Source organism: Scardinius erythrophthalmus, assembly GCF_964197995.2.
Source record: "Scardinius erythrophthalmus genome assembly, chromosome: 21".
Taxonomy (NCBI): Eukaryota; Metazoa; Chordata; class Actinopteri; order Cypriniformes; family Leuciscidae; genus Scardinius; species Scardinius erythrophthalmus.
This window is the reverse complement of record NC_138241.1, coordinates 19,883,492-19,896,736: the sequence shown is the minus strand read 5'-3', so window position 1 is coordinate 19,896,736 and position 13,245 is coordinate 19,883,492. Positions and strand designations below refer to the sequence as shown.

At 37.8% G+C, this 13,245-nt stretch overlaps 2 protein-coding genes across 3 annotated transcripts; both read right to left on the bottom strand.

Annotated features, from left to right (window-relative positions):
• Positions 1-4,110: 4,110 nt before the first annotated feature.
• On the bottom strand, positions 4,111-6,128 carry LOC308681903 (ladderlectin-like). Of its 2 annotated transcripts, XM_081351215.1 has the most exons (7): positions 5,964-6,027; positions 5,791-5,815; positions 5,423-5,465; positions 5,112-5,203; positions 4,716-4,838; positions 4,457-4,568; positions 4,111-4,309 (listed from the first exon to the last, which is right to left on the bottom strand). In XM_081351215.1, exons 2-7 carry the CDS (start codon positions 5,809-5,811, stop codon positions 4,215-4,217), a joined length of 486 nt encoding a protein of 161 aa, XP_081207341.1. In that variant the 5' UTR covers positions 5,812-5,815; positions 5,964-6,027; the 3' UTR covers positions 4,111-4,214. The 2 variants fall into 2 exon arrangements, with proteins under 2 accessions (XP_081207341.1, XP_081207342.1); XM_081351216.1 differs by lacking the exon at positions 5,791-5,815 and having other exon boundaries at positions 5,423-5,485; positions 5,964-6,128.
• Positions 6,129-10,550: 4,422 nt separating this feature from the next.
• On the bottom strand, positions 10,551-12,493 carry LOC308681527 (ladderlectin-like). Its single transcript, XM_081350515.1, has 6 exons — positions 12,130-12,493; positions 11,914-11,981; positions 11,605-11,696; positions 11,203-11,325; positions 10,958-11,069; positions 10,551-10,813 (listed from the first exon to the last, which is right to left on the bottom strand). The coding sequence occupies exons 2-6, from the start codon at positions 11,975-11,977 to the stop codon at positions 10,719-10,721; spliced, it is 486 nt and encodes a 161-aa protein (XP_081206641.1). The 5' UTR covers positions 11,978-11,981; positions 12,130-12,493; the 3' UTR covers positions 10,551-10,718.
• Positions 12,494-13,245: the final 752 nt, after the last annotated feature.

The following is a 13,245-nucleotide window of genomic DNA, read 5'->3' as shown; positions in this document are numbered from 1 at the left end:
ATGTGCGGAAATTTGAACATACTTTAGGAATTAATATAAGACCAAACCAAGCTCATCTTTCAGTTTTATAACACTTCCAGAGCCGCTGCTTTTGTCACTGAGCTGAAAAGTTCAAGAAGACAGCACTGGAGTGGGTGTATTGTTGTGGTAAAGTCATTTGGAATTGGTATTTGGAGAGAGCCAGTGATTTATAAGAGTGTGGAAATGATCTCACAGCCACCTTGTAAATCCACCAACTCTTGGGTTCACAGTGCAGTGCAGACATCTTTTTTTTTTTGGTAACAAATGTAAAAATAGCATATAATGTAATACAGCACTAACAAGTCAACGTCCTCGGTTCCACAGAATTACATTGGTAGGCTACTGTTGCTAATGCAAATAGATTCTTCAGTTGATTTATAAATTAAAGCACCAAACCAGCTCAGATAAAAAGAGTCTGTTTTGCAGCATTCAGAAACAAAACACTTCAGACTTCAAAAACACTCATTGCGCCTAATTCATTAAAGGGGTCCTATAATGCCCTTTTCACAAGATGTAAAATACGTGTCTGATGTCCCCAAAGTGTGTATGTGAAATTTTAGCTCAAAATAACCCACATATATATTTTTATAGCATGTTATAATTGTCACTTTTTGAGGGTGAGCAAAAACAAGTCATTTTTGTGTGTGTTGCTTTAAATGCAAATGAGCTGCTGCTCCTGGCACAGAGGGCGGAGCTTCAAGAGCTTGTGTGTGTGTGTGTTAGCAGCTCCGATTACCTCACACAGACACCACTGAAAATTTCAGAAACTATTGAGCCTTTTATGTTTAAACTGGAGTCGGATATTGATGGAGAGACTCAAGAAGAAGTGACAACATGTAGAATTCAACAGGAGATTTCCGGATGGTTAGTTGATGAATTTATGTTGCTGATGTGGAGTTAACCATCTTCTAGTCATTGATTAGCATATTCTGTCATGATAAGGGATTCTTACTGTTTTCATTTCGCTTCAAAAAATTAAGCAAAACTAAAACAGGCCTACTTGTTTCTAACACAGATAGGAGAACGTAGTTTTTGGGAATTGTGGTTTCGATCAGTTCAAAATTTGGTCTTAAAATTAAAATACATTTTAGTGCAAACTTACTGATGAGTAAAAGGCTATGGTGACTTATGAATAGCATGGTACTTTGTTATATGTTATCACTGTAATTGTATGCTTAAGGAATAAGTGTACTTTTATATAAATCATTTTTAGTTCATGTGCTAATATGGTCAGTTCTGTTTGCAATTAGATGCCTCACCCACAAAAGCAGTGAATATTGTGAATCTGCAGTGAATTATGGAGAGCAAAGGATCAGTTCATAAAAGGGAGCCAATGGATCTTTGAGAGCAACCAGAGACTTGTATGCAGTCAGAAGTTGCCTTGTATACACACAGCTGGAGCTTCACTTATGGACTTCTTATAGTCACAAAAAGGATATGATGGGAAAAGCAGAAGACTACGGATGGTTAGAAGAACAGGGCAGGTGTTGACTAGCATGCTGGTGGGTAAGTAATAGTGTTCCACCTGCTGTATCCCCCATGTAGTCATGTATCTGATTAACAGCAGGAAGGGCTCGCTTCCAATGTGGCCTGTAAAATATGAGCAGGTTTCTTGAGTGCTACAAGATGAAGTATAGATTTTAGCTTAAAAAATATTTCATTACTATGAAAAGTAAGGAAATTGCACATGGTACAACACATTTAAAAGTATTTAAGTGCAAAAATTGAGGCCTACGAGTTATTTTTGGAAAGTAAATCTTATTGAACTTTACGTGCACTGACAATTCAGCTCCTGTCCCGTGGAAAGTGAAGTGAATTATCAGGGAATCAAAAGGTCTGTGGATTCAGTTTGCAATAAGTCGAAAGTAAGATTGCTGAAAAGGAGCATGCTGGGGATCTGCCCATCTGGGCCGATGTAGTGCAGCTGGTGCTTGTGTTTGTTTTTTACATTGTCCTTTACACTTCCCTGGCTTCTCTTTGGCGAATGCGTAGTGTCACAGACAGAACAACCATTCATTACAGGCCTGAAAAAGACTTACTGGTGGGCTTTCCCTTACAAAAAAAAAAAAAGTATGCTTCAAATTCATTGTATTAACTAATAAGTAAAGTATAAGTATCTTTATGTTGTAAGTATACTAATATTAATGTAGTAGTATACGTAAGTGTACTATATTACTCTCTCTCTATATATATTCCTTATACGACCACTGTTATTGAGTCTAGTGTTCTTAAGTCAAGTTTTTATTTATGTCTATGCTAGCCTATGTTCTCAGTCAAGTTTACTTTAGTCAATGTCTTGTTTCGTTCACCTTTACTGCAACTCGTTTTCACTGGATTTCTGTTACAGCTACACTGTGGTGCCCCAGTCAAGTATTACAGATAAAGCCTTCTCTGATGTTGGAGATTACTTTATTCTGACCCGAGATAAAAATTCTGTGGTGTATTCCAGAAAGCAGGTTATGTGACATATAGGCCTACCCGTAAGCAAGCGGATAACCTCAACTTAATGTTAATTTTATTTCTAATATAGCTATATATTTCTCATCTCACACATCCGTGATCTGCATTCAGACGTGTTTTTTTTTATTTTGCAACAGGACTTTTTGATGCTATAATGTATTTCTATAATAAAAGACATATAACTTTTAAGCAATGTGGAAGCAAAATGACTGAACAACAAATAAACTTATACAGCCATGTTGTCTTTGCAAGCACAGACTTATTTATTTTAATCAGTCTTTTTTATTATATAATTAGAATCAAACAAACATAGTTCTTATTTGCAGTGAGTAAAGATTTTTAAACAAAAAGATTGTAAAATGATTGCACAACCAAATAAGTGGCCATATGTAAATCAGCAATTAACAAAAGAAGTATGGCTTGTTTTTTTCTTTTCTTTTTTTCTTATGCTGCGTCTCAATTCAATTTTGAGCGTGTTGCAGAAGAGTAGACAAGCTTTGGGACATACTCACTTCATAAAATAGCGTTTTTAACATTTGCTATGTCACATAGTTACACGCATCCTGTCACGTAAACTGACCTGTCAATCATCTTGCCAAAGATAAAATCCTCCGTATTTAAATCATTTCCAACAGTATCAGAAAGAAATGCAGTAGCACGTTAAAATACTGTCACGGGTATTTCATGAGTAGACTCCTTAAATTTATGCATAATGATACATTTAAGTTAATGCCCAAACGGATGTTTATAAAAGTTCACGTTTTTGCAGATGAAATATAACACGGATAACATTAGGCTGCATAAATATTTTTGATCAGCTTAAATGTTGATTATAAGTCACTCAAACCACTTTATTTAAACCGTTGGTCACCATGCTTCGTAGTTTTCTGAAAACTTTTTACTCATGCTTAGTTCTGAACTGGATCCTCCTCCAAAGCACAATGGGTTGTGGGCAATATTAACCATTATAGTGAGTGTGGATCCAGACTTCAAAAATTGTAGACCATCCAGGGACTTCTGGCATACTATTTTTAACATATATGCTTTGGGACACTTATTTTAATCTCACAAACAGTTTAGGATGGATAGCATGGAAATTGAGATGCAGGGTTTGTATCATTTTACATTGTGACTCAGTTGAGAATGTCTGGTGTGATAACGATGAACATTGAGGTCGTTTACTCCCGAATGCATTTTTGGAACCAACATGCCCTGCGGATTTTCTATCAGCGGTTTAGAATAAGAACTAACAAAGTGGCAGACTAGTGAATTAATCACTATTGATCTAATCAGTCAAACAGGTTTAGAAATGGTCTGAAACTGTTTGAGTCGCTTTAATTTGTTCAGACAATCACCGATTTATTTGCTGAGGTTTCTCACACCAAACTAGTAATGGGATATTGTATAAGACAAAAAACAAAAAGCCCTGGATGAAATCCAAATTTGCTTACAATCCATTGTAGGAAACAACTTATTCTAGTGTTTGTCAAAGATGAAGCAACCATGTACAGCTTGCTTAAACCCCTTCCCTGATGAAATATTAAATGCCATTAACCATATCCTCAAACCTTGCCATACAATACATTTATATTTTTAATATGCATTAATTTGATTGTCCACAACGCACATGATTTGCTTCAATGCCTTTATTAACTTGAGGGTTTCAGCAAAAACTTCATAAGAGATTTGATTTCAGAATAACATTTTTGCAACGATAAGAAAATGTAGTACAATCAAATTGGAGCAGGAGGACCAAATAGGGTCTTGTCCGAAACACAAATATAGCTATTTGTGCTTGTACAGGGCGCATCGTTCCAGCAATGGTTAGCTGTAGGGTGGAATAATGAAAGTTATTTGATTACAGTGGTATTAGAATCTTAGAAAAATTCTCAAATTAAGGCACTTTGTGAAATCCAAGCGAGTCATTTCATGTTACTGTATAATATGAAATTATTATTGAGGACAGTGCACTCACTGGTCCAGTTGATCTCCAAACAGTCCTCAGGACCACCAAAATTGTTAGGTTCTTCAGAGCACCAGTTGGTATAGTCATACACAGTTCCATCACTCCACAACCACTCTCCGTCCTAATAAGTGAAGAAAATGAATAAAGCACACTACTGTAGTCAGACTTAAGGAAGAAGCTACTAAGTTCAGCTTTGAAGACAAACCATCTTCATTAGAAACTTTACCTTTTCTGTTTAAAGCACAATTTAAAGCACAATTTAACTTACTTGTACAGCATCATTTGCACCAACCCAAGATATTGTGGAAGGCGGCAACAGATCCAGTAGGAATTCATTTTCCCATTCATCATGCACAGATGCGAGATTGGCACCAAGACTTTGACAGTTTTTCTGAAGAGAGATGTTGCGTCAATACAAAATCTAATATTAAGCAGAAAGCATAAGTGACTTTTTAAACAATGTTCTAGTCATTTGCAAACATTCTGATTAATTATTTGCTCAGTATCAGTTTTATGTATTTGATAGAGATGGAACCCCTTTCAAATGTGGGACCTGTGCAGTACATCAACAAGTACACAATACCAAACTACTCATTTAGATGCTGTTAAAGAACACCTAATGTTAAGTGTTGTCCAAATCACCTTGTTGTAACTAATACATTACCTCTGCTGTGATCCAGTTAACCGAATCAGAGAAGTACTTGTAGCACCGGAATCCAGAATTTGTCCATCCATACGGGCATTCAACAAAATCAACTATGCATCCAGTACATAATGTTATAGGGCCATTTGTAATATTCACAACATAGAATGTTTTTATTATTTTATGTTTGTGCGATTATGTGCCTAAATTATGTGTACTTTGACACTGTAAATCCATCATTAATCATGCAAATATTAGAAAGTGGAATATTGTACATTTCCAAAAATGCTTTTAAACTTGCAAGAGTTTTTACAATTAAATGTGTTCGTTACCGTCTGCATTCCCCATGGAGAAGATGAAGAAGAGCAGCATTAGGGGCCGCTCACATATCGCGCCTAAAAACGCGTTGAAAACGCTAGGCGCGCCGCGTTCTCCTTTTTTCCAAAGCGCTCGGGTGGTTGCGCTCCGGAGGCGTCTGTCGTTGCTAAGCTTGGTTCTTGTCACGTGACCTGCGGTGCGCTTGCGGCATTCTGAAAAGTTGAGATGTTTTTATCTCGATGCGGCGCGGACGCGCTTGGAAAAAACGAGCGCGTCGCACCGCGACCGCGTCGCTTCCATTATGAGCGCGCATACCGCGCGGCTACATTTGAAATAACGAACTTGCGCGCGCAAAAGACGCGATATGTGAGCGGCCCCTAAGACTTCTCAGCATTGCCATCATGAACCTAAAAAAAATAATAAGCATGAAGTTAAACGTCTGCACTCATATGCTGCACACTGTGGATTCTCAATGTATTTTAATTTTTAAAGACAACGAACACGATACTTTAAACATTTTATTCAGTAGCCTAGATTTCTGTTCCAAAAACTCACCTTGCTTTTCGGATTGTTGCCTTTAGAACCTCAGAGAGAGTTTTTGTGAAGTTCTAGAAAGAGCCCTGCTTTTAAAGCTTATTAGTGGGCCTCATTTATTAATCTAGAAACGAGCGCAGAAATCATTTTACAACAGGGTTCACGTGTGATTCATGAAACAATCGTATGCATCCAATCCCATCGTACGAATTATAGGACGTTGATAAATGTGGCGCGGCTGAAAACAATCGTCATTTAAATATCACGCCCCTAAAAATTCACGCTTTAGAAGCCGCCCTTCGCCCCTAGAGTTTGCGACGAGTCTTCCAAACGGAATTGCGTATCCCTATGCCCTTCTCCCTTCGAAGGCAGAGCCCAGTGGGGACTTTGAAGTGCGTGCGTGTAGCCGTTAGGAACCAGTGATGCGCGGGTCAATGTATAAACAAACCGCACCCGACCGACGTTTTCAACTAACCCGCCCACAACTCGGACCGCAAAAAACGAAAAAGAAAATATTGTACCCGACCCGCTTCCTGACCCGCATTTTTTTAAAGTAGCTATAATGCTCATCGTAGCGTCTTAATAACTTAATATTCTAATTTTGTCAAGAATTATAAAAAAATCGTCAATATAAGATCATAATTTGTACTAAAATAGTCTAAATGTTTAGTTTTAAAAACAATTTTAAAAAGCTGGCTATGTCTATTTTGATGTTTCTGCGCAAGTTCAGCAGACAGCGAGGTTCGGGTTTGTTCCGATCAGAGCTCGTGAGCGGAGAGCGCATTTCTGAATATTCCGCTCCGCTCATGGTCGCTCGCCCAACCCAGATGGCCTGCTGGTTCGAAAATATGTGGAATAAGGGCTGCCTCCGACTATTTTTTTTTCTTGTCGACTAGTTGTTCATTTAAGCCATTCGTGGACAAATCGCCCCTTTATATTAAATTAATTACTTAAATAGGCTAGCAGGAATAAGCGTAATGACTGCACGCATAAAGCTTGCCACAAGAACCGGTTAAAGTAATGATTATGAATGTGTCTAAATTAGCAAGGAGACATTTAATTGTTTAGTAATAAACTGGTGTTTTCTGTGTCGCTGCAAAGATGAAGTTGACAATGCGGAGATTGCGGACTCGCCATGAACGCCAGAGAGAAATGCACATTTCATATGGATTAGCCTACATAATCAGAGAGTATAGCCTATTTATTTTGGTTTGAATATTTTCGTTTAAAAGTAGACATTTCAAGCTTTCTGTAATATATAGCCTATATTTATCAAATCTGTGAGGCACAAGTTGAGTTTCGGCGCCCTCCAGTTCACATGCAGTGATCGCGTACCGGCGCCTTATTTTGTCTGCTATATTTGCTTCTTATTTAATAAATACGGGCAATTGATTGATAAAACATTGATCAAAATTAAGATACAATTTATACAAAACGAAAATCTTTTAAAAAGAGTTTTCTATTAAACAAAACTTAATGAAGTCGTCAAAATCATGTTTTACCAAAAACAGCGCCGTTGCTTGGAGGGCGCCAGCGCCTCTGCCTCTCAGCGCCTCTGCCTCGCGAGTGGATGATAGCCCTGAAGACGCCTAGCAATGATATACCTTTAGTGGTAGTAGGCTATACCTTTAGTTAAGTTATCGCAGCGCGCTAAGAGACAATGTTATCGGAAAATGCAGCCCAGGTATATGCATAATGGAGATTCCAAAGCGCTCTTCTTTGGTCAGAACCATGGAGAGCGATCGCGGATTTACTTTTACAATGCAACACAATATTTAAAGAGCATCAAGCTATTAAAATCTATATTATGTATACGCACAGATAATATAACAGTAGGCTATATTAGTCAATATTTTTTTATTAGGTTAAGCAGTGATTGGATAACGTTTTTTTATTTTATTTTTATTTAACGTTTTTAATTTAAGGCCCACCCACAATTGGTCTGGCTTATCCAAAACTGGAATCGTGGCGCCGTGCCTGGTTGGTCGTGCCAGTTTTGTGGTTATCAAATGTGTAAATAGCATCGCAAGAAGTAGCCTACACATGACAAAGCCAGCACTTTGGTCATGATCTTTCATTATTTCGGCAAATGTCTCCCACACTTTGCTCTTTGTGTATTTGCGGAGCTTCCACTCCCCAGTCTTCACCTTTTCTCTTGCCGCCTCCATCTCTACCTGCAGACTGAGCTCGTGCGTCATCTTCGCGCCAGTTATTCAGCCAATAAAGTGTAAATTAAATTTAAAACGTATTCATAGAAAATTGTGTCTAGAACTATATCAATTACAAAGGTTTAATTGGCATCTTTATTTCAAACGACCCGACCGACCGCGACCCGAATATCATTAAAAATATTTTTGGATGACTCGTAACCGCGGGTGACCGCAGGCACCCGCTCATTTCGGATCAACCCGCGCATCACTGTTAGGAACGCACTTGGAAGGGAGCAATTTCCTCATTATCTTCACCTGGGATGTTCTGATGACGCAGCTCGCTGTCCATCAGCTGTTCTTACTACAGAAATGTCTTATTGCTGTTAACATAATAGTTGCAAATAAATATACGTCTTAAGTTTTTTAAATATGGGTTATAGCCTACGTGTGTGTGTGAGTAGGCCTGTTTATCTGCCCTCAACTTTAAAACTTTAAAACCATCTCATTTCGGACACTGCATTACCTAAAACATTTCTTGTGTTCTTGATCTGCCCCTTTTAACGAGGATGCATCGAGAAATGACTTTTGCGGACTTGAGACAGCAGGGTATCCCAGAATGCATCTCGCACCACCAGCAAGCAGGGAAGAAAACCCTGGGTAATTTAAAAATAGGCTACTACTGTTATTGTGTCACGAAATGTAGTTTTAAGAGTTCATGGCCATAGCAACCTACTCTCTGAACACAACATGCTCTGGAGCAGATTCTGGTCCAGGGTTAGTTTACTTCAGATGTTTAGCACATGAGGTTTAGGGCACCTATTGATGAGGCTCCAGTGGGCGTGGCAGATTGTGCGCAATATTAAATATATAGTTATATCGAAATATAAAGCGCTATTAAAACAAGGTAATGTTAACTTTATTTCTAATATATAGCTATATATTTCTTCTCATCTCACACGTCCTTGATCTGCATTCAGATGTGTTTTTTTTTTTTTTTTTGCAACAGGACTTTTTGATGCTATAATGTATTTCTATAATAAAAGACATATCTTACCTTTCAAGCAATGTGGAAGCAAAATGACTAAACAAAATAAACTTCTACAGCCATGTTGTCTTTGCAGGCACAGACTGTTATTTATTTTAATCAGTCTTTTTTATTATATAATTAGAATCAAACAAACAAAATAGTTCTTATTCACAGTGATTCAAGATTATTAAACAAAAAAATTGTAAAATGACTGCACCACAACCAAATAGGTGGCCATATGTAAATCAGCAATTAACAAAAGAAGTATGGCTTTTTTTTTATTCTTTTTTTTTATGCTGCATCTCAATTTAATTTTGAGCATGTTGCAGATGAGTAAGCTTTGGGACATACGTCACATACATCACTTCATAAAATAGCGTTTTTAACGTTTTCTCTGACACAGTTACACGCATCCTGTCACGTAAACTGACCAGTCAATCATCTTGCCAAAGATATAATCTTCCGCATTTACATAATTTCCAACAGTATCAGAAAGAAATGCAGTAGCACGTTGAAATACTGTCACGGGTATTTCATGTGGAGACTCCTCAAATGTATGCATAATGATACATTTAAGTTCATGCTCAAAAGGATCTTTATAAAAGTTCAGGTTGGTGCAGATGAAATATAACACGGATAACATTAGGCTGCATAAATTTTTAGCAGTTTAAATGTTGATTATTAGTCACTCAAACCACTTTATCCAAACCGTTGGTCACACACATCCGCCATGTTTTGTAGTTTTCTGAAAACTTTTTACTCATACCGGGTCCTGAACTGGATCCTCCTCCAAAGCGCAATGGGTTGTGGGCAATATTAACCCTTATAGTATGGATCCACACTATGAAAATCCACCGGAAATAGTAGACCATCCAGGGACTTCTGACATACCATTTTTAACATACTATGCTTTGGGACACTTATTTTAATCTCACAAACAGTTTAGGATGGATAGCATGGAAATTGAGACGCAGGGTTTGTATCATTTTACATTGTGACTCAGTTGAGAATGTCTGGTGTGATAACGATGAACATTCTGAGGTCGTTTACTCCCGAATGCATTTTTGGAACCAACATGCCCTGCGGATTTTCTATCAGCGGTTTAGAATAAGAACTAACAAAGTGGCAGACTAGTGAATTAATCACTATTGATCTAATCAGTCAAACAGGTTTAGAAATGGTCTGAAACTGTTTCAGTCGCTTTAATTTGTTCAGACAATCACCGATTTATTTGCTGAGGTTTCTCACACCAAACTAGTAATGGGATATTTGAGAAGACAGAAAACAAAACCCTGGATGAAATCCAAATTTGCTTACAATCCATTGTAAGAAACAACTTATTCTAGTGTTTGTCAAAGCAACCATGTACAGCTTGCTTAAACCCCTTCCCTGATGAAATATTAAATGCCATTAACCATATCCTCAAACCTTGCCATAAAACACATTTTTAATATACATTAATTTGATTGTCCACAACGCACATGATTTGCTTCAATGCATTTATTAACTTGAGGTGGGTTTTTCAGCAAAAAAAAAAAAAGTTCATAAGAGATTTGATTTCAGAATAACATTTTTGCAACAATAAGAAATGTAGTACAATCAAATTGGAGAAGGAGGACCGAATAGGGTCTTGTCCAAAACGCAAAGATAGTTCTTTGTGCTTGTACAGGACGCATCGTTCCAGCAATGGTTAGCTGTAGGGTGGAATAATGAAATAAGTTATTTGATTACAGTGGTATTAAAAAAAAGAGTTCAGATTAAGGCAAACTGTGAAATCCAAATGAGTCAATTCATGTTACCATATGATATGAAATTATAATTGAAAAGTGCATTCTCACTGGTCCAGTTGATCTCCAAACAGTCCTCAGGACCACCGGAATTGTTAGGTTCTTCAGAGCACCAGTTGGTATAGTTATACACAGTTCCATCACTCCACAACCACTCTCCGTCCTAATAAGTGAAGAAAATGAATAAAGCACACTATAGTCAGACTTAAGGAAGAAGCTAACTAAGTTCAGCTTTGAAGACAAACCATCTTCATTATAAACTTTACCTTTTCTGTTTAAAGCACAATTTAACTTACTTGTACAGCATCATTTGCACCGACCCAAGATATTGTGGAAGGCGGCAACAGATCCAGTAGGAATTCATTTTCCTGTTCATTATGCACAGATGCGAGATTTGCACCAAGACTTTGACAGTTTTTCTGAAGAGAGAGATGTTGCGTCAACACAAAATCTAATATTAAGCAGAAAGCATAAGTGACTTTTTAAACAATGTTTTAGTCATTTGCAAACAAAGTATGTTCTGATTAATTATTTGCTCAGTATCAGTTTTATGTATTTGATAGAGATGGAACCCCTTTCAAATGTGGGACCTGTGCAGTACATCAACAAGTACACAATACCAAACTACTCATTTAGATGCTGTTAAAGAACACCTGATGTTAAGTGTTGTCCAAATCACCTTGTAACTAATACATTACCTCTGCTGTGATCCAGTTAACCGAATCAGAGAAGTACTTGTAGCACCGGAGTCCAAAATTTGTCCATCCATACGGGCATTCTTCAAAATCAACTATGCATCCAGTACATAATGTTATAGGGCCATTTGTAATATTCACAACATAGAATGTTTTTATTATTTTATGTTTGTGCGATTGTGCCTAATTTATGTGTACTTTGACACTGTAAATCCATCATTAATCATGCAAATATTAGAAAGTGGAATATTGTACATTTCCAAAAATGCTTTTAAACTTGCAAGAGTTTTTACAATTAAATGTGTTCGTTACCGTCTGCATTCCCCATGGAGAAGATGAAGAAGAGCAGCATTAGACTTCTCAGCATTGCCATCATTAACCTAAAAAAAATAATAAGCATGAAGTTAAACGTCTGCACTCATATGCTGCACACTGTGGATTCTCAATGTATTTTAATTTTTAAAGACAACGAACACGATACTTTAAACATTTTATTCAGTAGGCTAGATTTCTGTTCCAAAAACTCACCTTGCTTTTCAGATTGTTGCCTTTAGAACCTCAGAGAGAGTTTTTGTGAAGTTCTAGAAAGAGCCCTGCTTTTAAAGCTTATTAGTGGGCCTCATTTATTAATCTAGAAACGAGCGCAGAAATCATTTTACAACAGGGTTCACGTGTGATTCATGAAACATTCATATGCATCCAATCCCATCGTACGAATTATAGGACGTTGATAAATGTGGCGCGGCTGAAAACAATCGTCATTTAAATATCACGCCCCTAAAAATTCACGCTTTAGAAGCCGCCCTTCGCCCCTAGAGTTTGCGACGATCTTCCAAACGGAATTGCGCATCCCTATGCCCTTCTCCCTTCGAAGGCAGAGCCCAGTGGGGACTTTGAAGTGCGTGCGTGTAGCCGTTAGGAACGCACTTGGAAGGGAGCAATTTCCTCATTATCTTCACCTGGGATGTTCTCATGACGCAGCTCGCTGTCCATCAGCTATTCTTACTACAGAAATGTCTTATTATTGCTGTTAACATAATAGTTGCAAATAAATATACGTCTTATAAAAAAAAGTTTTTTAAATATGGGTTAGGCTATGTGTGTGTGTGTGTAGGCGAATTTCTCTGCTCTCAACTTTAAAACTTAAAAGGTCCCATGACATGCTACTTTTTGTAGGCTTTAATATAGGCCTTAGTGGTCTCTAGAACTGTATCTGAAATCTCTTTTCAAAAATTCAGCCTCGGTGCAGAATTATAGCCACTACAAGCCAGTCCCAGAATGAGCTTCCTTCAGACAGGCCGTTTCCGTGTCTGTAGCTTTAAATGTTAATGAGGAGGATAAAGGCGGCGCGAGGTGGAGGGTGGGTGTGGCCTTGACCATCTTGCGCAACGGTACCGGTCCGTGCATGTTTACGTTGGGTATAGCAATGGCACGAAGACACGCAGTCGTTTAAGCATTTCAGTTTGACCCAGAATCTGATCCGGATGGAGAAGCAACAACTCAGCGGTTCCAGCAGGACGTTTCCGAATGGTTAGTTTAAAATATTATGTCTGGATACGGTACTTTACTCGGATGGTTTACAGTTATTATCATGTAGCTAACGCTAACCTACTGTTGCTTTTTCATGAGAGATCTGTAACATCT